General features: G+C 45.4%; 1 protein-coding gene across 1 annotated transcript; it reads left to right on the plus strand.

The window, feature by feature from the left end:
• Positions 1-1,182: 1,182 nt before the first annotated feature.
• On the plus strand, positions 1,183-23,666 carry RS1 (retinoschisin 1). The gene is made up of 5 exons (XM_005281560.4): positions 1,183-1,310; positions 3,190-3,295; positions 18,578-18,719; positions 19,311-19,506; positions 22,703-23,666. Exons 1-5 carry the CDS (start codon positions 1,260-1,262, stop codon positions 22,853-22,855), a joined length of 648 nt encoding a protein of 215 aa, XP_005281617.2. The 5' UTR covers positions 1,183-1,259; the 3' UTR covers positions 22,856-23,666.

Consider the following 23,666-nt stretch of genomic DNA (forward strand, 5'->3'; position numbering starts at 1 on the left):
GTAGAAGTAGGGTAGGGCTTGTGGCCCGCACAGCTCTCAGCTGTACCTGATTGTAAAGTGCATCATTCATTTTAGACCCAAATTTACCTCTATTCCACATAAATCTGGCGTTGTCTCTGTTTATTGTTGTAAATTGCTGACATCAGAAATGGTGACTCAGGGGACTGAGGCTAAAACAAATTTTGCGTATTTTTTTAAAAAATCCATCGTATAGTTTTCAAGCTCTCACCTCTGTCGTGTTCTTTGTGGTGTTCTTCATTTGAGAATGTTGATGCATACTAGCAAAGCCATTGCCACATCTGAGAGGAGTCTACGTTTCAGCAGTGGATAAATTGATCCTTGTCAATAGTTTGTATTTCAATTGATTATGACTGTGAAGCATTTTGGGAATATTATGTGATGAAAGTTGCTATATACATGTAAGACATTATTAACTATTAGCATTATTTAAACCTTGCTAGGTTCAGCTATGGCCCAGTGTGAATGAATAACCTGTAACTGGAGTTCAGTGAACAATTCACAGACAGTAATTTATTTGATAAAAAGAGCCTCTTTTACTGCTCATAGAACATGTGCTTGCAGATTTCTAGTTCCTCATTCAAATTTATTCACTTTTTTTCTACTCTATGACTCGATCATCAGCAGTTTGCCAGTTCACTGCAGGTATTGGACACTGGACATTTGATGTTCAAGTTGTAATGTTTGGTTTTCAGCAGTCACATGGTACTTTTTTCTATTTCGAGCAAATCTGATAGGGCCCTATTGAACGGTCCTATTGATTTCAGTGGGAGATGGAGCAGGCCTGTAATCAGGAAGAGTGCTTGAAGAAGCCACAGTTTAGGGGGAGGCAGAAGATAAACATGGTCAGAAAATTTTAGAAAACTGTAAATCTTCCCTTTATCGGCCACAGTGGTCTTGTCTGAGGTACCACTGCTAGAAAACAACTAGTCTGCTGTATAATATTGATTGGTGGGGTTCAGTTTCAATTTAATTTTCTTTCATTCTAGTCACACAAAATGATTGTGATACAAATACTTAGGGTGAAATCCTGACTTCACTGAAGTCAATGGGAGTTTTGTCATTGACTTCAGTGAGGCTGGGTTTTCACCCATATATTAGTGTGTTCTTCCTGCCCAGTAGTCCATGTCCTTCTGCTAGCACTTGGACGTCAGCTTGTGTGAAATATATTTAACTCTTCAGAACAGCAGGCTTTCTCTGCAGCACCTTTGATTCTTAACTCTCTTTTTATTCTTTCTACCATGCTTGATTATCTCATCCACACAGCCACGCTGGCATTGTCGCCTGGTGAGGTAAGTCCATTAAACTTATCTGACTGTTATCTAAGTACTCTCTGGGACCAATTCTGCATTGTGCTTAGCCAGTGAACTCCCACTGCAGTTAGTGGGAGCTGAGGTGCTCAGCATGCTGCAGGATTAGTCCCTGTGTTTGTGGCTTATTCTGCCTAAATATGAATTATGGGTGAAGGTCTTCTGCACTTGTTTGTTAGTGTGAAAGTAGAATGAATTATATTGTAAAAGTAGAATGGATTAAAGAAATGCTGTATGTTCCTTTAAGCAGGAATGAGGAATGTTGAGATAAAGTTGACAGGAAGAGAAACATTAAGGTATTGAACAATGGGTCCACTTAAGCTGATGGTGGGACATTAACAGGAGATCGGTAAGAGTTAATAAGGAAATAAGTTACGTGTGTCTAGCCCCTGGTAAACTTATCAGTTTTGCTCCCTTTGTCATGTTAAGTTCGCGCCCTTTTTATCTGTATAAATAAGGTAGTTAGGGCCTTGCATGGCGCTCACATTATCTGGGTATATTAGCAGAGCGCTTTTGCTAATAAACAGTGTGGTCTGACAAATTGTGAGTCTCGAGTCTGACTTTGACATTAGTTACCAGATCATCTGAATGCAACCTCCTGGTAAAAGAACAACACTGAGGGCGTGTCTAGAATGGAGATATTTGCACCAGTGTAACCACATTGATGCAGTTCCACTGGTACAAACCCCTAATGTAGACTCATACTGCACAAGTGCAAAACACGGCTTGCATCTGTGTGACTTACTCCAGGAGGTTACCAGAGTAAGACACATTGGTGAAGACTCAGTCTTGCACCCATGTGCACATTTCTACTGGGGGATTAAAAATCCACAGTAGACGCTGGTTCAGTGGGAGAGCACAAAGCTAGCTTTGTAAATATCATACAGAGCTACAATATCACAAATTATTTGTGCTCTAACAAGAATGGAAGGAGTGTTAATTATGGTTCATTCTGTCCAGTCATCCTTACCACACATTTTCTAAAAAACACAATTTTCTGATATCACCCAGGCTTGGTCAAGACATTAACACAATTCTGAGACACTGACTTACAAATCCCCAGGCAATAATGCCATAATATATCATCCAATTTTGAGAATTGGTCCTAATTTATACTCTGTTAGGGCTAGATTCAGATGTCAATGGCACCAGTGTATCAAAACAGTGTAACTCCACTGATGTCAGTTGAGTTACTCTGAATTTATACTAATTTAATAAAGAGCATAGTCTGGCCCTGAGTTTCAGAATACTGGTTCCTTAGCAGAGATGATTGTTTGGAAGATTTTCTTAAATATTCACGATGCATAAACAAAAATATGTAAATTTGGGTTACATTAATGGAAGTCTCATGAACCCCAAGAGTAATACTTTGCAGCATTAGATGGCATTATTTATTTAGGGTGAAATTCACACCTACACAGTAAAACTTACGTTTGGTGCATGAGTCTTCTCTGGCTCTTTGTGATGGGATGAATTTCATCCTCAGCTCCTGTGACTTCCTCGTTTAGGGACCATTTCTATTTCCACTGAATGATAAAACTCTTATTGACATCAGTGAAAGCAGGGTCAAGCCTTTGTAGCATACTAAAAGCTTTACATGTACTGTGAACAGACCCTAGGACAATAAAGTTACCTGGCAAATCACTATAAATTCAGCGGGTCTGATTTTTCCACTGCCTTGTGCCATCTTTTACATCCATGCAAAGCAGGAGCGAAGAGCTTCCATAGCACAATGGTAGCGTTCTGCACTCACACTGGAGAGAGATAAGTGACTACACAAGGTGCAAGGCTCTGAAGAATCAGGCCCAGTCTCCTCTCACCGCATATGACAGCTATGTTGGTCTCTTTTGTATTACATTAGGATGACCGATTGGAGCACTGGCACAGTAAAGCTTGCAAATGTGATTGTCAAGGAAGTGCCAACTCAGTATGGGCCACCGGAACCAACAGCTTAGTGTGCATGCCGGGTAAGGGATTATTTCTCTCCAAGTTATGAGCTATGTACTTCACTGCCTTTCTCTCTAGAGCTTCTTACAGCACTATTTTCACTTGTTCTGACATCCTAAAATGCTGCCCTGTACTGTTGGTCTGTAGCTTTTGACTGAACTTGCTATTCCCTTAGCACACAATGGGTCCTGTCTGATTCTGGATGATCAGCTCAGCCCCAACGTACTGGATCAATGATGGGACTGGTCAGAAAGAGTACTAGATCTCAGCTGGCTGTGTTACTAACTGCTGTGGGTGCTATTGTGGTTTGTGTCATAAGGCAGCACTCATGCTGAACCTCTGAGGGGTTGCCTACACTGCAGTCAGGGGGTGTGACTGCAGCAGGTGCAGCCATACCTGAGCTAGCTTCGATTTAGCTAGCGTGAGTACCAGTAGCAGTGAAGCCATGGCAGCATGGACTTCAGCCCAATCTAGCCACTGGAGAACAGAGCTCGTCCTGGGCAGCTTTGTACAGCCCATGGGGAAGCCTGTGCTGCCTAGCTTCACTGCTATTGGTGCTCGCAGTTGCTAGATTAAAGCTAGCTCAGAATGTCTATGGGGTATCGGAGCCAGAATTTCTCCTTAGGGGCTGGCCCTGGTGAAGTCACCCAAGCTCCCAGCAGCTGTCAATGCTGGAATTGAGGCATATTGCCTGTGTTGATGAGGTCTAAGATATCCCACATGAAGGATTAGAATTCTTCACGCTCTGCCTTTTTTCAGCCAGTGTCTCCACAGGGCTTTGGTGTTGAGGACTAGCTCTGTAAAGCGGTTAAGAATGGAAATTAATGGGTATATGAAGGAAAAGGCCTGTAGCTGAAGTTGCGTAACTTAGATCTATCTCCCCCCATAGTGCAGAAAAGGCCTAACATGTCTTCCAGATGTGCATCAAAGGCATCCAGGCTTGATTTGAAGACCTCAAGAGCTGGAAAATCCACCACTCCCCTTGGTAGTTTGTTCCAGTGGACGGTGGTTAATCAGCCTCACTGTAAAAAAAAAATTGGGCCTTATTTCTAATTCAAATTTATCTGCTACAGTTACCAGCCACTGGTTCTTGTTATACCTTTCTCTGCTAGTATCAGAGGGGTAGCCATGTTAGTCTGAATCTGTAAAAAGCAACAGAGGGTCCTGTGGCACCTTTAAGATTAACAGAAGTATTGGAGCAGAAGCTATCGTGAGTGAATGCCCACTTCATCAGACGCAAGTAATGGAAATTTCCAGAGGCAGGTATAAATCAGTATGGAGATAACGAGGTTAGTTCAATCAGGGAGGGTGAGGAGCTCTGCTAGCAGTTGAGGTGTGAACACCAAGGGAGGAGAAACTGCTTCTGTAGTTGGATAGCCATTCACAGTCTTTGTTTAATCCTGATCTGATGGTGTCAAATTTGCAAATGAACTGGAGCTCAGCAGTTTCTCTTTGGAGTCTGGTCCTGAAGTTTTTTTGATGTAAGATGGCTACCTTTACATCTGATATTGTGTGGCCAGGGAGGTTGAAGTGTTCTCCTACAGGTTTTTGAATATTGCCATTCCTGATATCTGACTTGTGTCCATTTATCCTCTTGCGTAGTGACTGTCCAGTTTGGCCAATGTACATAGCAGAGGGGCATTGCTGGCACATGATGGCAAATATAACATTGGTGGACGTGCAGGTGAATAAGCCGGTGATGTTGTATCTGATCTGGTTAGGTCCTGTGATGGTGTTGCTGGTGTAGATATGTGGGTGGATATTTCTCTGCTAGGTTATCATTAATCCTTTAGTACCCGCTATTTTCTCCCTAGTATTCAAGTCACCTCTTAGTCTTGTTTTTGACAAGCTTAACAGATTGAGCTCTTTAAGTCTCTCACTGTAAGGCATTTTCTCCAGCCCTCCAAGTTTTGTGGCTCTTTCCCACACCTTCTCTAATTTTTCAACATCCTTTTTATACTGTGGACATCAGAACTGTACACAATATTTCAGTATTGATCTCACCAATGCTGTATACAGAGGTAAAATCACTTTCCTATGGCTGCTCCAACTCCCTATTCCCCTGTTTATGCATCCAAGGATTGCATTAGCCTTTTTTGCTGCAGCATTGCTCTGGGAGATCATGTTGAGTTGCTTGTCCACTTCAACCCCCATTCTGGTATGGCCTGTATTCCTTAGATGTATAACGTTTTATAGAATCCAAGGCCAGAAGGGACCACTGTAGTCATGTAATCTGACCTGCTATGTAACATGGGCCAAAGAACTTTCCCAGAATAATTCCTAGAGCAGATCTTTTAGATAAACATCCAATCGTGATTTAAAATAGTCTGTGATGGAGAATCCACTATGACCACAGATAAATTGTTCTAATGGTTAAGTGTTCTCACTGTTAAAATTTACACCTTATTTCCAATCTGAGTAGAACTTTCAGTCTTTGGATTATGTTATACTTTGCTCTGCTTGACTGAAGAGCCCATTATTAAATATTTGTTCCCCATGTTGGTACTTATACAGTGTAATCAAGTGACTCCTTAAACTTCTCCTGGTTTAGCTAAATAGACTGAGCTCTTTGAGTCCATCACTATAAGGCAGGTTTTCTCTGAACCCTTTCCAATTTATCAACAACCTTCTTGAATTGCGGGCACCAGAACTGGACACAATATTCCAGCAATCGTTGCAGTCATGCCAAAGATAGAGGAAAAATAATGTCTCTACTCCTACTCAAATTTCCCGTTTATGCATCCCAGGATCACATTAACTCCTTTGGCCATAGCATCACACTGGGAGTTCATGTTCAGCTGATTATCTACCACAACCCCAAAATCTTTTTCAGAGTCACTGCTTCTCAGGATGGAGTCCCCCACCCTGTAAATATAGCCTACACTCTTTGTTCCTAGATTTGTACATTCACACGTAGCTCTGTTAAAATGCATATTGTTTGCTTGTACCCAGTTAACCAAATGATCCAGATTGAGTGAATCAGCATCCTATCATCTTCGATATTTACCAATGCCCCAATTTTTGTTTCATCTGCAAACTTGATCAGTGATAATTTAATGTTTTCTTCGAAGTCCTTAATAAAATGTTAAATAGCATAGGGCCAAGAACCAATCATTGTGAGATGCCACTGGAAACACACATGCTCAATGACGATTCCCTATTTACAGATATATTTTGAGGCTTATCAGTTAGCTAGTTTTAAATCCATTTAATGTGTGTCATGTTAATTTTATATCATTCTATACTTTTAATCAAAATGTTGTGCAGTACCAAGTCAAACACATTACAGAAATCTAAGTATATTACATCAACTGTATTACCTTTATCAAACTTGTAATCTCATCTAAAAAATATGAAGCAGTTTGACAGGATCTGTTTTCCATAAACCCATGTTGATTTGCATTAATTACATTATTTTCCTTTAATTCTTTATTAATCGAGGCCTGTATCAACCACTCCATTATCTTGCCTGGGATTGATGTCAGGCTGACAGACCTATAATTATTGTGGTCATCCCACTTACCCTTGTTAAAAATTGGCACAGCTTTAGCTTTCTTCCAAGCTTCTGGAATTTCCCCAGTGCTCCAAGACTTATTGAAAATTAACATTAATGATTCAGTAAGGTCCTCAGCCAACTCTTTGATGCAAATTATCTGGACCTGCTGATTTAAAAATGTGTAATGTTAGTAGCTGCTGTTTAACAGCCTCGAGAGATACTAGTGGAATGGAAAGAGTGTTATCACCATATAATGAGGCTCTAGTATCTGTTTTTTCCCCAAATACAGAACACAAATATTTATTGAACACATCTGCCTTTTCTGCATTATTACTGATAATTCTACAATTCCCATGTAGTAATGGACCAATATTGTGGTCAGGGCTCTTTTTTGTTCTTGATATATTTAAAAAACTTCTTCTTATTGGCCTTAACTCTGCTAGCCATAGATTTCTCCTTGTGCCTCCTTGCCTAACAATTCCTAACTTCTGATTTATATTCATTACTATCAACTTCCCCATTTTTCTATTTGTTGCATTTTTTTTTTAAACAGCTGACTTCCCTTCCCTTCTCTTCTAAACCCGGGGGTGGTGTTTTTTAACCAGTATGGCCTTCTTCCTCAATTGTGGAATTGCTTTTTGGGGCATCTAGTAAGGTGTTCTTAAATGATTCCAAATTATCATTCACATTTTTCTGATTAAATTCTTTCTCCCAGATAATCTGCCTCATAATTGTTTTTAGCTTTGTGAAACTGGCCCTATTAAAGCACCAAGTACATATATTACAGGTCTGGACTTTATTCTGCATTTGGCTGTATTACAATGTATTGTGTATCAGTGATCCCAGTTTATCAAGCGATCCATATTGCTCTGTCCACATCATTGTTTACCACGCTGGCAACGTTTGTGTCAAATGCAAATTTTATCAGCAGTGATTTTATATTTACTTTTAGCGTATCGCTGAAAGTGTTGGACAGCATCAGGCCTAGTAGTGATCTCTGCCAATCCTGGGTAGAAACCCTTCTTTTCAATGATGAGCCCTCTCTGACAACTCCTGTTTGAGATCTATCAGTTAGCCATTTCATAAACCATTTTGCATGTGCTTTGCTATTACATCATTCTAATATTTTAATTAGAATGCAGCATTGCCAGCCTCAAGAGATAAAAAATCATGAGTCAAACCCTCTCAAAATCATGAGATTGGCCCAAAAATAATGAAAATTTTAGAAAGAAGACTATATTGTATTTTTGGTCTCTCTTTTGTTGTTGTTGAACTTCCCCTATCCACCCCAAGGGTATGGGTCTGAGACAGTCTTTCCCACTCTCTCAAATGTATTGGATAAGGTGATTTTGACCCCTGCTGCAGAAGCTGTCACCTCACATCTATCCATCCCATGCCCAGCAATTAATCCTGTCCCTCCGGTCACCTCCCTCCCCCACCTCCATCAACCGCAACCCCAGTTCAGCACAGCCATCAGTCCAGCCACCCCCACATCAACCCCCCTCAGTTCAGTCCCCACATCAATTCAGCCCCCACCCATAGCTTCACCTGTACTCCTCCTGTGGTTCTTCACTGCCCTTTCCCAGGCTTAGGAGGGGGCGGAACTTCAGGGGCTCTTCACCCCTCTACCTCTTCCCAGGCCAGATGCTGCAGAGAGGTGGCGGTGGAACCGGGGCACTGTCCTGTCCATATTTCTCACCGGAAGGTGAGGGAGAGAAACTGTGCTGAGATGCTGGGCTCTTTGCTCCCTCCTCTGAGAACGGTGAGTGCAAGGAGAGACTCTGCTGGCTTCTGGCAGGGGTGCTGGTGCCTCTCATGCCATCATGGGACAGACTCCAGAACCCCTGAAATCCTGTCACTTGCAAGAGCTGGTAATATGGAGAATGTTGTGTGGTAATAATACTTATAAAAGCCTAGGTATCTACACAGATACCTTTATCACCCAAATGTGAGAGCTCAAAGAATGAAATCAGGGCTGTTTGACGGCTATAGGGGAGGGTATAATGGGAATTAAGTACTGTACTTAGGCAGTGCCCTTTTGAAGAACATACTTACATGTCTGAGGAGAACAGAATAATAAAAGATTACATCATTTTACCCCGAAGGCTCTTTCACTATAAATGAGAGTCTTCCTGGTAGAAATAACAAAATTGTGCCTGGGTTCAAATGAACAAACACAGAATTTGCATAATGTAACTGCAAAGAATTTATAATGAGCCTAATTCTCCATGCGCTGCACTTCATGGAGCCATTCACACCTGCACAAAAGGTTCTCAACGTGACTGGCAAACACTACCCTCTCAGACAGCAGAGCTTTAGCCTCACTTTGCCCAGATATAAATGACCACAAAATGTGCAAGGCAGTGGAGAATCAGGCCCATGAGGGCTAGCATTCAAGGGAGCAATAGTGATACACAGTGGGCCCCATTAAAATCTTTACAAACAACTCTGCAAGTAATTAATATTACTACAATATTCCCTAGCAAAATTTAAAGGTTTTAATGGCAACCACTTAGCTTGTGCCAGTTTGTGCACAAAACACACTCAAATAGTAGTAGAGCTGTCACTCTGCTATCCCAGTCGGTCTCTTTATGCCTTTGCAATGTTGCCTCTCACAAGCTTAACTATCGTGGGAGTAGCCATTCTAATAACCACTTTAAGAGTTTTTTTAAGATCAATGATAACAACATTAAATAAATTAACTAGCTGTTCCTGGCAGCCTTCAGACATCTGTTGAGTAGTTCTCTGTCTGTGACAGTCTTCCAGAGCCGAAGGTGACCTCTTAATTGTATTATGGCTGGGTGATCTACAGATTAGTGTTACTAAAAGTAAAATTGTTCTGTCTTCCATCCATCACGTTCATGATAAGCCTGCCAAGTAGTAAATGTCTGGGGCCATTTAAGTCCAGTCTCAGTTTGCGGTTTCTTACACAAAGGGAACAACTTATTTTAATGCTGTGGAAAAGCTGGTTATGTTGTGAACTAATCACAAGAAGACAGACTGCTATAAATCCACTAGATGGGTTAACTCCTGCCAGTGGGTCACATCAGCCCTGAAATGAAAGCTAATTTCCATTTTCTTTTGATTTCTTTTCTTTTGATGTCATAAAAAAAGGCAAAGTTTGTGCAACACATAGGGAAGGGAAGGGAGGGGAGGGGGAAGGACCATATATGGGGAAGGACTATCAATCCCCCACCCCAGTGGGGGAGGGGGAGAGGGGAGGGGGGCTGTTTCCCACACACAGTCAAGCAGAATTTCCTCTCCCTCCCCCGCCCCCCCACCAAGACCATCAAGCAGTCAGACACTGTAGCTCCCTTTGTCATCTCCCAAGCAGCTATCATAGACTTTACTTGGACATTCCCACCCTTGGGTGGGTGCCATAGGCTTTGGCAGTGCACTGCACCTGCCTCAGTGTCCCTGTTTTGGCTGGAGACCCTGCCATCCCCAGCCTCTGGACTGCCTCTGGATCCTTGGTAAGGGTAGGCAGAGAGCTTATTTCCCTGGTCAGGGCTTTTGTACTAGGAGAATGTCCTTGCAAAACAGTGGTTCTTGTCACTCCCCTGCAGTATAAGGCTGTCTCACCTTCCTTCTCCTCAGGTATTTCTCTGCCTACACTGGGGAAGTAACTTGATTCCTATTGGATACTGGCAGAGGTGATGTACCCCGCCTCCTCACTGTCAGCTTCCCCATTTGAATTTTGGCTAACACAGTCCTTTGCAGGTCTGGAGTTAACTGGGGGCACGGGAAGGTGATTTTACCCCTTCTGCCTTCAAAGCCAGAATATCATTCCCCAAAAGCAAAGAATAGAGAGTATCTGACAACAGCCATATAGCCAGCACCCCAACGCTTTCTGGGTCTCTATACAAATCTGTGCTGTAGATAGAGCGAAGGCTTTTACAGCAGGAACCGTAACCCACTTTTCACACCCTGGGAGCATTTGGTGGGGTATCACCACATGGGGCTTACCTATAGTTTTAGCAACCCCAGTGTCTCTCCATCCAATGAACGTCTCCCCGTTAACTACCCCCTTTTGCTCCCACTCGTGATCGGATGGATCTTCTGTGCCCAGAGGGTGACACAGGACACACAGGCAGTGGCCTGGGGAGTGACTGGCTCAGCATGAACACTATACGTCTTTGGCAGATGGGCTGTGTGATTCCCTCCCTCTGAAGAGTCAGTCACACAGTGAACTCTGTGAGGTTGGGCTGCACCCGGCCTTTCCAACCCTGCCCTGGGCCTCTTTGGGCGGAGAGGGCAATCCCTGGCAAAGTGACCCGGCTCACCACACCACTTCTCCCCACCCATCCCAGGGTTCCTTGAAGGAGGTTTCCCTCCCCCCCTTAACATGGACTTTGGCTTGGGCCTGATCCCTGTCCTCTGATTCCGTTCCATCCCTATTAGGTTTCCTATCAAACCCAGGCCGACTATCCACATATTGGTCTGCCAGTTGCCCCACTAACGTGACATCTCTAGGATCTTTGTCTGTTTTAGCTCTGATTTGAGCTCAGGCTGGCAGAGTTTATGGAATTGTTCTAAACCCATTAATTGTAAGCCTCACTGACCATGGAAATCAGCAAACCAGTTCCCCCTTTAAATGAAATTGGGCTCAGTTCTCCTGTTCCAGTCCACATGCTCCAATTTGGCCCATTAAGAGGGCAGGACAGTACCTGGGAGCTATAAGGATATGTTTACACTGCAGTGTAATCACTCAGGCTCAAGCCTAACTCACCTTCCATCTACACACACATTGCGCTAACCTAGGGCTCGGATCCAGGTTCCCAGCACCTCACAGGGTAGAGATTCCGAGTCTGAGTCAAGCCAGAACCCTGGGTTCAAGCCCTATTGCTTTGCAATGTAGATGCAGCCCCACTGGACTCGTGCTCTGGGAGTCCACCAAAAGTATCCCACAGTCGACTTTCTTTGTGCTCCGGACAGGCAAGTTTGTGGGACAGTCAAGTTTTCCCACTCTGCACCAAAGGCTAAGGGATACAGTGGCCGCATTTTGGGAGGATGCTTGGAAGTCTGGGATATGGGTGGTTGGACTAGGACCCACAGTGTAGGCGCAGGAGCACCAGGTTGAGATTCAGAGTTCAATAATTCCTAACCTTGGGTTACAAATGAGTGTAGATGCTCAAGTCCTAGGTTAACAAACCTAGGGTCTGTGAGCTCAAGTTCTACTAAGCCTGGGCTTGCACTGCAGTATAAGACATCCCCTAAGAGGTCTGGTGAGCAAGATCTAGCGATTCAGAGCAGACTGAGTCAGTCAGGAGGGGAAAGTTGCCAGAGTGAGAGAGATGTTGGTTCCTGAGAGAAGGCTGAAGGCAGGAGAGCAGCAAGAGAGGTTTTCTGGCATCCCTAAGCCAGAGAGCCAGAGCAGGAGGGCTGGAGAAGGCTAAAGGCAGAAGCAGCAGAGGGAGATGCCTGCTGGCTCTAAGCTAGAGAGCCGGAGCCAAGGGCCAGACAGGGAAGTCACAGAGGGGCTTACCCACTGACCTCTTCAGGGCCAGACAGCTGGGCCCAGAATAACCATGAGAAGGCCAGGGGGAGTGTGGGATTGCTCCCTGGGTAAAGATTATCCCCCAGCAGAGATGCTGTGGAGGATTGCACTCTCGCTGGGATGGCTGTCCTGGCAGCGGGATGGAGGTATGGCAGAAGACACTGGGTATGGTGAGAATGAAGCTAGATCATCAGAATTACATGCAGTGGGGTGATATGGACTGTTTTTTATTAGAGACTGTTTGCACTATGTTTAGTTAATAAACTATGTTGATTGACTAGAAGATACATTTGTATAGTTACTGGGGAATCAAAAGGGAAACTGAGGTGAGGGGCCACTGGCAGGACTTCCCTGAGGCCAGGAGGAGGTGCCCAGGAAGGAGCCACATGGTTACAACCCCTAATTTGAGTTGAAACCTCAGCATAGTTCATATACCCTTTATTTCTGAACTCCCTGAAATCTTCTCCTATACACATCAGGGGTTACTTTAGAGATTGTTGCAAAAGTTTAGAGACCTCTCTGTCCATAAGGGTGAAAATGTCCACAGCCTTTGTCCCTGGCAGTAGTGGAACCAGATACCGTATCATGGCCTCCTGCCCCACCCCCCGTTCAATTCAACCATTTCAAAAGTATCTGGGGGGAGGGATTGCTCAGTGGGTTGAGCATTGGCCAGCTAAACCCAGGGTTGTGAGCTCAATCCTTGAGGGGGCCATTTAGGGATCTGGGGCAAAAATCTGTCTGGGGATTGGTCCTGCTTTGAGCAGGGGGTTGGACTAGATGACCTCCTGAGGTCCCTTCTAACCCTGATATTCTATGATTGAGAAACACATCCATGTCACCCTTCCCCCCAAAGTAATTTGGAGTCTGTGCCACCCACCGGGCCAGGTACATGGGATCTGGCTTCACCTATTAGATTAGGGTTTCACTGGCACAGCCTCCATCTTTAGCAGATGTTGATTCTTTTCCTCTCCTCACTCCCCTTATGTTGGCGCTGGTGCTTCTTCTATTCTTCCTGGTGCTGCGACTGTTGCTGCTGGTCTTTATGCTGCTGGTCCCTCTCCAGCTGTATCCTCTCTCGGTCCACCTGTGGACCTGTCCAAATTCCCAGTTGCGGTGATGCAAGTCTCTTCCCAGATTCCCTCCAGGGAGTTGGCTCCAAGATCTCCAAGGCCTGCTGGCCCCTCTGCCAGTGGGCCAGATGTTCCCTGAAGACCTGGACCATCGTTCCTTTTCTGATCTCGAGAATCCAGCAAGTTGACTAGCTGTGTCTTTGTCTGCGCCTCAGTGCTGAGCTGCCTTTCTCTGCAGAGCTCAAGCAGCTGACCTTTCTTCAGCTGTTCATAACTCCTTTTCACCTCTCTCTCTTTTTTGCTATTCTTTTCCCCGAGAAGACTATAAACCTTTACTCTGTGCTTTCCCCCGTCTGTGCTGCTTGCTTTCACTGCAGTTGGCACTAATGGCAATTTACACTGCCATGGAGCTCACACATGCTGCCACCATATATATCATAGGTCAGGGCAACTGCATGCATATTCCCCCTCAGTGCTCCCTGAAGGCACCCACTCTAGGCTCCCAGCTCGTCAGCCATCACCTCTGTTCAGTAGAGACCCACATCTCTCACTCCTGAGCAGGGTTTTTCCAGGCTGCACAGCCCCCTGCCTACACTGTAATATCCCCAGAAGCCAGACTGACTACACAGGCCAGCATCTGCACTTGGCTTTCTCTCCAAAGGCTATAAATAGTGCAATTGTCAGCAGTTACACATTGCCACAGCTCTTCCCAAGTACACACATTCATTCTTATGGTGAAATCATTACAGAGAAAACATACTGAAAACAATTCAAGAACTTACACACCTGCTCAAAAGCTTACCAGAGATCACCCCAGCTCCAGCCTCAGGCTCTGGTACCAGTCAGTCCTTCAAAACCCACAACTGGGTTTCCCCCAAGTTCATAACTGTCTCAGATTCAGAACCAGAACACCCATGAATAGTTCAGCCTTTTCTTTACACAGCTTGGGCCTTTAATCTTGGCTTCATGGTATGACTTCTCACTCAGGACACCCAAAACTGCGAGCCACTGTGTTACCACTCTGCCTTAGCAGGAGTGAGCTTCACTGCTAAACTGTGTGTCAATCCCATGACACACCCACCTGTTTGCCTTGCCAGCAAACTCCTCAGCACTCAGCCAGTCCACACCTTGCCTGGCAGGTAATAATCAGCGAACCTGAGTTCCCCAGAGACATCTCCCAGCAATGCCCAGTCCCTCTCGCTGGACACACAGAGAAGTTAAGTTTTCTGCCTCCAAAGGGACAGCGTATGCACCAGCCTGTTAGGGTAGCTGAGGACTCACCCTCTACCATTAACACACAACATCAAGATGGGTTTTATAAACAAACAAAGAACAGAGACTTAAGTGAACTAAGCATGAATAAAAGACCGGTATGGTTACAAATAAAACACAACACCCTTTCTAGTGACAAACGTCATTTAAGCACATTACAATCTTTGCCTAAGCAGTTTTCTTATGTTTTAAGCAGTTTTATGTCAAATTACCAGCGTATCTTGCCTTTCAGGTCAAGAGGGTCCAGCTTTCATAAGCTCAAAGGGTCTTATGCCCTATCATCCCCTCAGTGATGGGTCCCTAAAATGTCTCTTTGCCTGCTCCCACCATATTACCCAAAGTCTGTTGTCCCTGTTTCAAGAGCCAGGAAGTTTTCCTGAGTGCAGATTCTTCCCTACTCCTCTAGCTCGATGGCTTTGTTCATCTTACATGGAAATGTCTTTCTATTGTCCTCTGCCTGTAACCAAGCAGGTCAGACAGGTCCATATACATTCCTTTGTCTAGGGCAGGCTGGGGTCATGCACTGCCTCCCAAATACATTTTAAGAACATATTTCCAGCACACATCTATAAACTTTTTATAGACAGTCTGGACGTACACCCTGCAATGCTTTTTTTCCTTTGAGAGATACATTGTGACAATAACTTTTTGGAGCAATGAGTGGGTCAGGCCTGATGTCAGTTAAAGTATGGGGGAGCCTTCTGCCAGTTGGCACTGAGGCATTCCAGAGGGTGTGTGTGTAACACATTTAACAAGTGATTCATAGACAATTACCTTCTCCTCAGGGCATAGTTTCAGAAGGCTGGGGGTTGTTTGTATAACTGGAGGTTTGGAATTTCATTCATCTCTTCCCAGGTGTTCCACAGGAAATCCACTTCACACATATTGTCCCAACAGTCCAGGCTTGTCTGTCACATTTTCAATATAGTCTTTTGAGTCCCCACAGCTTCACAACCTCCCACCCTGACAATCAATCCCAGCTGGCCTATGATAATACATACAAATATTCATTTAATACAGTGGATCCCAAAGATATTTTAACTCAATTCACTAAGGGCTCCCAAAGCTAGAGCAGAAAAGTCTGTCACAACATGCTTAACAACATAGTTTTGGAATTTAAAGCAGTTCATGTTTGCAGTTATCCTCCACAAGCTTTTCTAGGCTGGTATTTCCTTGCCTGGAGGAAGGAGGGATGGCAGCTACTTGTTTTTAACAGAAAAATATGTTAATGAGATATTGAACTTACGTGTGCACTGCTCTACAGTGACTGTAGGAAAAGTACTATAGGGACTAGAGTCCAATTATGCTCTGGGAGGCCTTATAAAGTTAGACACAGATTTGTTGTTAAGGGGTTATACTGGGCTTTCAAATGCCATCCAGAAAGGAAGATTTCCTGTCCACTATCTCAGCTTTACACAAGAAAACAGATTTGTTTACTTTTGAAAACTAGGCCAGGTCGGTGAAATTTGCATTGGTAGCTACCATAGGAGACAAATTAGCTTGTGTAATATGAATGACTGTGGGGGATAAAGTATGGTAATTAAGTGCCTAGGTTATAGGAATTTGCTCAGCCAATTCCTGGTGGAAGCTTGTTAGCATCTTCCTTTGGTTTCTCTGGACACATAACTAGACCTCTCAAAAAAATTGCTTAATGGAAAATGAGGCACTTCGCAGAGCCCAGCAGATTGGAATTACAAAAGGGAAGCAGCATGTTCCACATTTGAAAATAAAGTTTTAATAATAAATGTGTATTGCTGCCCTTAGTGGCTCTGGCAGCCAGTTGGATTCTTGTTGAACCACTAATCATCCTGAGAAGATCATTCCTATATTATATTTTAACAACATGTCCAGCTGTTAAATATTACTTTACTTGTAGAGTTGTTAACCCCATAATGGAACCAGGCTGAAAACCGGTTCACATTCTCATGCACTGGGATTGCACGTGGCCCTACCATTATCTCAGATGGTGTCACATGGTTTGTTTACAAAATGGCCACACCCAGCAGAAGACTCAGAAACGTCAATGATGATTAAAAGCTTAACGGAGCTCTCCCATTGACACTAGCTGAGGATCTGGCCTTTTCATTTTAAAAACGTGTCCGTCATGCCCCAGTTTTCCAGATTTACCAGTTCCCAGGAAGGAATGCTGAATACAGAGAGCCACATGCCAACAAAGGGCTTGGCTCCCTCTTTCAGCCACGCAAGTCAAATCAGGCGCTTCTTCCACTCTTTTCCTATTCCCAATCCCAGCCGCCTCCCTGACTCTCAATGTGCCTTCCCTTTCTTTGCAGGAAGCAGTCAGTGAGCAGAGGTAGGGGGCAAGGGAGGGAGCTGCAGTGGATAGGAAAGGGGTCTTGAGAGGTGCAGACCCACAATGGGTGGGAATGAGGAGAGGACAGGCTTCTTTATAAAGAATTCTCTTTCCTGAATAAAGCTTTCAAAGCCCAACAGCGGTGCTATCGCAGAGACCCCTTCCTTCTTGCTGGTCTCCCCAATTCCTTGGGAGTCCCCAGCTGTTCCCTCCTCCCTAGGGAGGGAGAAGGTCTTCCTGTCAGAAGAGCAGCAGAGAAAAACGGCAGTGGGAGGAAGGAAGAGTTGGGGGGTGGGTATCTCTGGGGCAGCCAGAGGCTGAAGGAGGGAGCAGCTGGAGGCTGAAGGCTATTTTAACTATTCAGCTCCTCTTTGCAGTTTGTAACATGATGTGTCGGCTGTTTGTCACATCCTCTTTCTTCATTTCTATTTCATAGTTTATTCGTGTGGGCAACAAGGCCTTCTGACCTTGGGAAATTCCAGGTTGGTGGCTGAGCAGACAGGCTGGAATTGGTGTAATCCATTTCTAGAGGATAGTGCTGCTGCCCACGGTAAATGGGCTGATCCATGCCCTCCTGGTGTGAGCTCTGCTGGCCCCTGGGAGAGCCAGGTTTGAGTTCTAATTGCAGCCCTTTGCTCCCAGAGGGTTAGATTGGGAGCCCCTAGCACCTACTTACACAAATAGTCCCATTGCCCTCAACAGGGCAGGGGGACAGAGGCAGCCCAAGCAGGTCAGCTCACACCTGGCCTCGCTAAAGCCCTTCCGCTAGCTGGGAGTCACCCTTACTGGTTCCAAAGGGACTTTAATTTTAGCCAGAAGGATGAGATCCTGCAGTGGAAAAATGAAGGCAACCTCAGGGGGATCCTCAGGACAGCTGTAGAGAAGTAGCAAGGGGGGCAAAGGGGAAAGGATCATTATACATAGCTCAAAACTGGAGGCCTTGCAAACAGCCCACAAGGTCAGAGGAAGACTCATGAAAGCGAAGCCCCACGAATACACCTTAGGTGTGTCTCTCAAATCCTGCAGAAGCGAGAATCAGAGCCTGGGTCAACTGACTTGGGTTCATGCTACGAGGCTAAAAATAGCAGCGTAGGTATTCTGGCTTGGGCTGGAACAAAGGCTGTGAGACCCAGAGGGGGAAAAGATCTCAGAGCCCGGGCTCCAGCCTGAGCCGGAACATCCCCACTGCTATTTTTAGCCCCATAGCGCATGCCCTGGGAGCCCCAGTCAGTTGAGCCCAGGCTCTGAGACTTGCTGCGGCAGGTCTTCTTTTGCAGTGTAAACGTACCCCTCCCCCAAAGGGGGCGTGGTGTGCAATGTCTGTGCAAGGCTAAGAAAGAGTTGTTAAAATAAATCAGTGCATCAGAGAGTTGAAATAAAGAGAAGGAACCTCCCCTCCCCCCATGAGTTCTGAAGTGCATCTTTTATGGTTACTGAGACTCCTCAGCAGGGGAGTGAAATGAAGCCTGTAGCTCCGCAGGTGTCCATGCCGCACGTTGCTGTTTATGGTCTGTCCTAACAGTGTGCTGCCAGAGGAGAGCTGACCGTGTGAAAACACAGCTTGAATCCACATGCCACAAACACGCCGAGCAAACAAAACCAGTCAATAAAAGCAGCCGGACTTTCCTTGGATTAAACTGCTTGTTTCTCTTGCAGAGTGTCCCTATCATAAACCCCTCGGGTTTGAGTCAGGAGCGCTTCCTTCCGACCAGATAAGCTGTTCCAATTCCGAGCAGTACACCGGCTGGTATACTTCATGGACTGCAAACAAGGCCAGACTTAATGGCCAGGGTTTTGGGTAAGCCAAACCTCCCTGCAAGTGCATCACAATGATGAGTGTTGTGCAGCCATTCAACTGAGCAGGATGCAGAGTTGTAGGAGTCTTGATACTAATGTAACAAAGCTAAAACAAGGGGGAAATGAAGTAAAGCGGGAGGCACAAACTGTGCCTTAAATATTCAGTGGCATTTCCAGCCGCTTACACCAGGGCTGAATCTGGTTCAGAGAATGTTGTATCCCCAAGTCTATTCCTAGTTAATTTTCCAATAAAAAGCTGGAGTCTTAGGGCCAGATTATGGTACCACTGAAGTCACTGGAGTTCTGCCATGGACCAAAATAGTTGGGCTAAGATTTTCAAACATGACCAGTGATTGGGCTCCTCGGTTTCTGGCTGCCTAACCTGAGACACCTTATTTTCAGAAAGTGCTGAGCACCTGCCCATGTTCAGTTGGGCATTTAAACATGGAGGTACCACAGATCACTAGTCACTTTTAAAAATTCTTGTCCTTGACCCTTAACGGATCAGTTCCTTTTCATTCCTTCCTTTCCTGTCTGATTCCCCCGGGACTAACACCTGTACTGCTTTCTTTGATTTGCCTGTTTCTGACAGGTGTGCATGGCTCTCCAAATTTCAAGACAATGGGCAGTGGCTGCAGATTGACATGAAAGAAGTCAAAGTTATCTCAGGGCTACTCACACAGGGGCGCTGTGATGCGGATGAGTGGATGACAAAATACAGCGTGCAGTACAGGACTGATGAGAATCTGAATTGGATTTACTACAAGGACCAGACAGGAAACAACCGGGTCAGTAGGAGGAGCATTTTGGTGAAAACGGTTTTAAGCTAAATGCAGATTTTGGCGCACAATGGGTGATATTCTATGCAGAACACCAGCACAAACTGGTGGGGGGATAGCTCAGTGGTTTGAGCATTGGCTTGCTAAACCCAGGGTTGTGAGTTCAATCCTTGAGGGGGCCACTTAGGGATCTGGGGCAAAATCAGTACTTGGTCCTGCTAGTGAAGGCAGGGAGCTGGACTCAATGACCTTTCAAGGTCCCTTCCAGTTCTAGGAGATGGGATATCTCCATTAATTTAATTTAATTTAACCCTTTGTGCCATTAAATCAAATTAAGTTATAAGAGAGAATATGGGCCAGGCTTTCTTGCACCTGCGCTCTGCTCAAAGCAGGAAGGAAGGGTGTCAGCTAGTAGGTTGCATTCCTTGATCCCAGTGGCTGGTTTGTAACACCCCAGACCTCAGCAATACTAAGAGATGCTGCCAGGAAGCTCTAAGATATGTCTCTGGTGTGACATATCTGAATGAACCCCCACCCGTGGAGGATTTAGCGTAGCAGAGCTCTACCTCACCACATCTGGATATGTCCTTTCCCAACCCATCTACCAGCCTACCATAGGGGTGGGCAGCTAGCACAGGACCCAGATCTGTCACATCTATGCCAGCAGGGAGTTCTCCTCCTACAGTGGAATTCTCTGCTGGCCTTATGCAGCCATTTCCTTTGCACTGCTATGGAGAATCCAGCCTGAGAAATCCAACTCATCTATTGCCAGGTAAGGAAAGACTGGGATTATGTTGACTCTTGTCGTGAGCTCTACAAATTTGACCCCGAACCAATTTCTGTTTAGCAAAGCCTTAGCTATAAATATGCAAACTGACCCAATATAAATAAAGAAGCATAAGAAAACACAGAGGAACACCCAAAACAGAGTAAAAAGAAGGGAAACAAAGGCATGTAACCCTCAAGGGCAGGAACCCCTTGCAGCAGATCTTACTTTAATTACAACAAAAGGAAACCACACAGTGGATTCAGAGAGAGACTACCAGTTACTACTGGATTGAGAGAGACTACCAGTTCCCTGGGTATTCCCTGTTTTAAGTGCAGAGACTAGTTTGCAAACCGGTAGAATCTTTGGCACCGTAAGGAACTTTTCAAGCATAGCCACAGTCTCTTTTCGAAATCCGACAGCAACGTTATGCTCTTAGGGAGGATGTATATCATGTAGTAATGCTTTGTCGGCGTTAGATAAGGGCAATACCGTTAGATGAAAACTAGTGGATTGCAAGTGACTGCACTACAGCGAATAATATTTGAGAGTTTTTGTCAGAGTGACTCCCATGATATAACCATAGTCAGACATAACAGCAGCTAGGGATCGAAAAGAGTCTGAATGGGTCTTGTGTGAACCAGGTGTACACAGGATGAGCTCTCTGTAGGGAGTGAAGATCAGGAATTTCACAGAAGCCTGAGGTTATGCTTTCCCCATTAACATTTTGGGATTTGTGACGAAAGCTAGTGCAAGCTGGTACAATTATAGAAGGCCAAACAGTTTTCTTTTCACAGCAGTACGGGATTCCAAAATTAAGTACAGCAGGACAGGGAAGCCGGCACAATCTTCAAAAGGTGTTGCACCGCTGTGTTAACCCTGATGCCAGTTGAACCCCCGAGCACACAAAAGCTAACCTCATTCCCTGTTCAGCTTGCTGCTAGCAGCAGAGCGTGTAGAGTGCTGCATAGATCAGTGCTCATTCAAAACATTGCCTTTGAGAAAAAAATGGAGCTCAGACTTGTCATTGTTTAAATACACCGTCAGTGACACCACTTACCGGAGCTGGCAGTTTGACAAAGCCAGGCCAAATTGCAAAGGGGAACCTGCCCAGTGCGTTGCAGTAGCAGGGCAACAAAGCACAGAATGTGACCTACACCCCCAGTCTGAAGAGAAGATGTCTCACACTCAGGGCCAGCTCTAACTTTTTGCCCGCCCCAAGCAAAAAAAAAAAAAAGAGTGCCGCCCTCCATAGCGCCGCCATAACACACACCCTCAACACTACGATGCCACCCGTGGAGCGCCACTGAACCCCGTAGCTGAACCCTCCAAGCACCACCCATGGAGCGCCGCACAGCCGAACACCCCCCCCCCCCCCGCCAAGCGCTGCCGAACCTCCTCAGCCCCCCATGGAGCGCTGCGCCGCCAAACCCCCCAGCCCCTCGTGGAGCGCTGCCAAACCTCCCTCCCCCCACGGAACGCTGCCAAACGCCGTGCCGCCAAGCGCTGCCGAACACACACCCCCGTGGAGCACCGCTGAACCCCCCCCCAGCCCCCCGTGGAGCGCCGCACTGCTGAACCCCCCCGCTGCCACACACACCTCCCGCCGAGCATCGCGCCACCAAACACCGCCGAGCCACGCTGCCGAACACCCCCCCTCCGCGGAGCGCCCCACCATGATGCCACACCCCCCCCGCGGAGCGCCGCTGCCAAATCCCACTCCCCAGCGCCCCCTGTGCACCCAGCCGCCGAAACAAAAACAACCCACCCCACCCCCAGCGCCACCTGACCAACCCCTCCCCCAAAAAAACCCTGAGCGCCCCCCCGCCACCCTAAGATTGGCTGCCCCTTACCAGGTGCCACCCCAAGCACGTGCCTGGAGCCGGCCCTACTCACACTGTCCCAAAATACATAGGGGGCCTGACTCTCATTGACACTATGTCAACTTTACTGTGCCAGAGAGATGGCAAAGAGCCCTAGTACAAATGAAAATCAGGCTCTTTGAATTAAAAATGACAAATCTTGTTGCAGTTCTCCCCTGCCCTTCTTGGGTCACTTTTCTTTAAAAACAGTGTGGTTTTTTGGGGGGACAAAAACAACTAGGTCTGAATCTCCCTGGACTTACACTAGTTTTACACTGTTGTAACTCCAGTCCAGATGATTTACGCTGAGTTGGTGCTAGAGTAACTTGAAGCCAGTAGGCAGCATTGCATCATTCACTGTCCAAATGGAAGAGATTTGTTGCAAATGACCAATACTGTCATCAGCACTGCCTGATGCAGACGTCACACCACGTCATTCAGCAATTCACATTTTTGGCTTGCAAACTGGTGTGCATGAAAATGGATTGTCACATGATCTGGGGAAGAGGAAGATCTAGCCCTTAACCCACTCTGTTCTGTGCTAACCTGCCTTTTTGTCTCTCTTGGTGTTGTGTAGGTTTTCTATGGAAACTCAGACAGATCATCCATTGTCCAGAATCTCCTGCGCCCTCCGATTGTTTCCCGCTACATCCGATTAATACCTCTAGGCTGGCATGTGCGCATTGCCATCAGGATGGAGCTGCTGGAGTGCATGAGTAAATGTGCTTAAAGTCCAATCATGCGTGGCTTTCAAAGGGGTGCGAGGAGAGTCCCTAGCAAAATGTAGAAAGACAATAAACACAATGACAAGGGTAGCAAAGGTGAGCTCGATTCTGCCATAACAACTCACAGCCTGCACAACGGGGTTGCCCAAGGATGGAAGTCAGAGCAGAATCTGGCCCCAGTTAGTTTTGTTGAAACTGATCTCAGGAGCTGAGCTGTGTGGAGATCCCTGGTTTTGTGTCTTGAAATTGTCACAATGAAAAAGGTTTGGGGCAATTTCATCTGCTCTCAGCAAAGCAGGAAAATGTTGAACCTGCTGCCCTCGTTCCAGAGGCCAGAAGAAAACATTTACCAAAAAATCTCCCACTCAAGACCAATGTTTTTTCACAAGGGCTGCAGTGTGTCCTCACTTTCCACTGATGCCAATAGGACTTGCATATAGGAACTAAAGTCCAGCAAAGATTTAATTAGATTTTTAAAGAACCTTTGCATATGATTTCACACAGCTCCAGTTTCTGATTATGTTATAGTTTAGTTGCTAATCTCCTCTTGTGTAACATTAAAAGAAATTCTACTCTATGTTTACTAACAACGTGTTAAAGGTTTCAAGTGTATTCAGTAAGAGTTTAGAGGCTTGCTTAAAATTATATTTGGTGAAGTGTAAATGTGATTTGGACATCTAGGTGTTTAAGAGTAAATAATGAAACCAAACTCTTTATTATAAGTGTATTGCTCCCACAAATATACAATGTAAATGCTCATCCTGTAAATTAAAGGGCTTTCTGGAACTGAAATGGATTTTAACAGCACATAAAATA

The sequence above is a fragment of the Chrysemys picta genome, chromosome 1, assembly GCF_011386835.1.
Source record: "Chrysemys picta bellii isolate R12L10 chromosome 1, ASM1138683v2, whole genome shotgun sequence".
In the NCBI taxonomy this organism is placed as follows: domain Eukaryota; kingdom Metazoa; phylum Chordata; order Testudines; family Emydidae; genus Chrysemys; species Chrysemys picta.

Excerpts from the sequence above, each read along its gene's own strand:
- RS1 (XM_005281560.4), top strand. The coding sequence starts at position 1,260 with ATGCTTGATTATCTCATCCACACAGCCACGCTGGCATTGTCGCCTGGT. Across the intron at positions 3,296-18,577 it reads CAGCTTAGTGTGCATGCCGG|AGTGTCCCTATCATAAACCC; the intron begins GTAAGGGATTAT and ends TTTCTCTTGCAG. Across the intron at positions 18,720-19,310 it reads CTTAATGGCCAGGGTTTTGG|GTGTGCATGGCTCTCCAAAT; the intron begins GTAAGCCAAACC and ends TGTTTCTGACAG.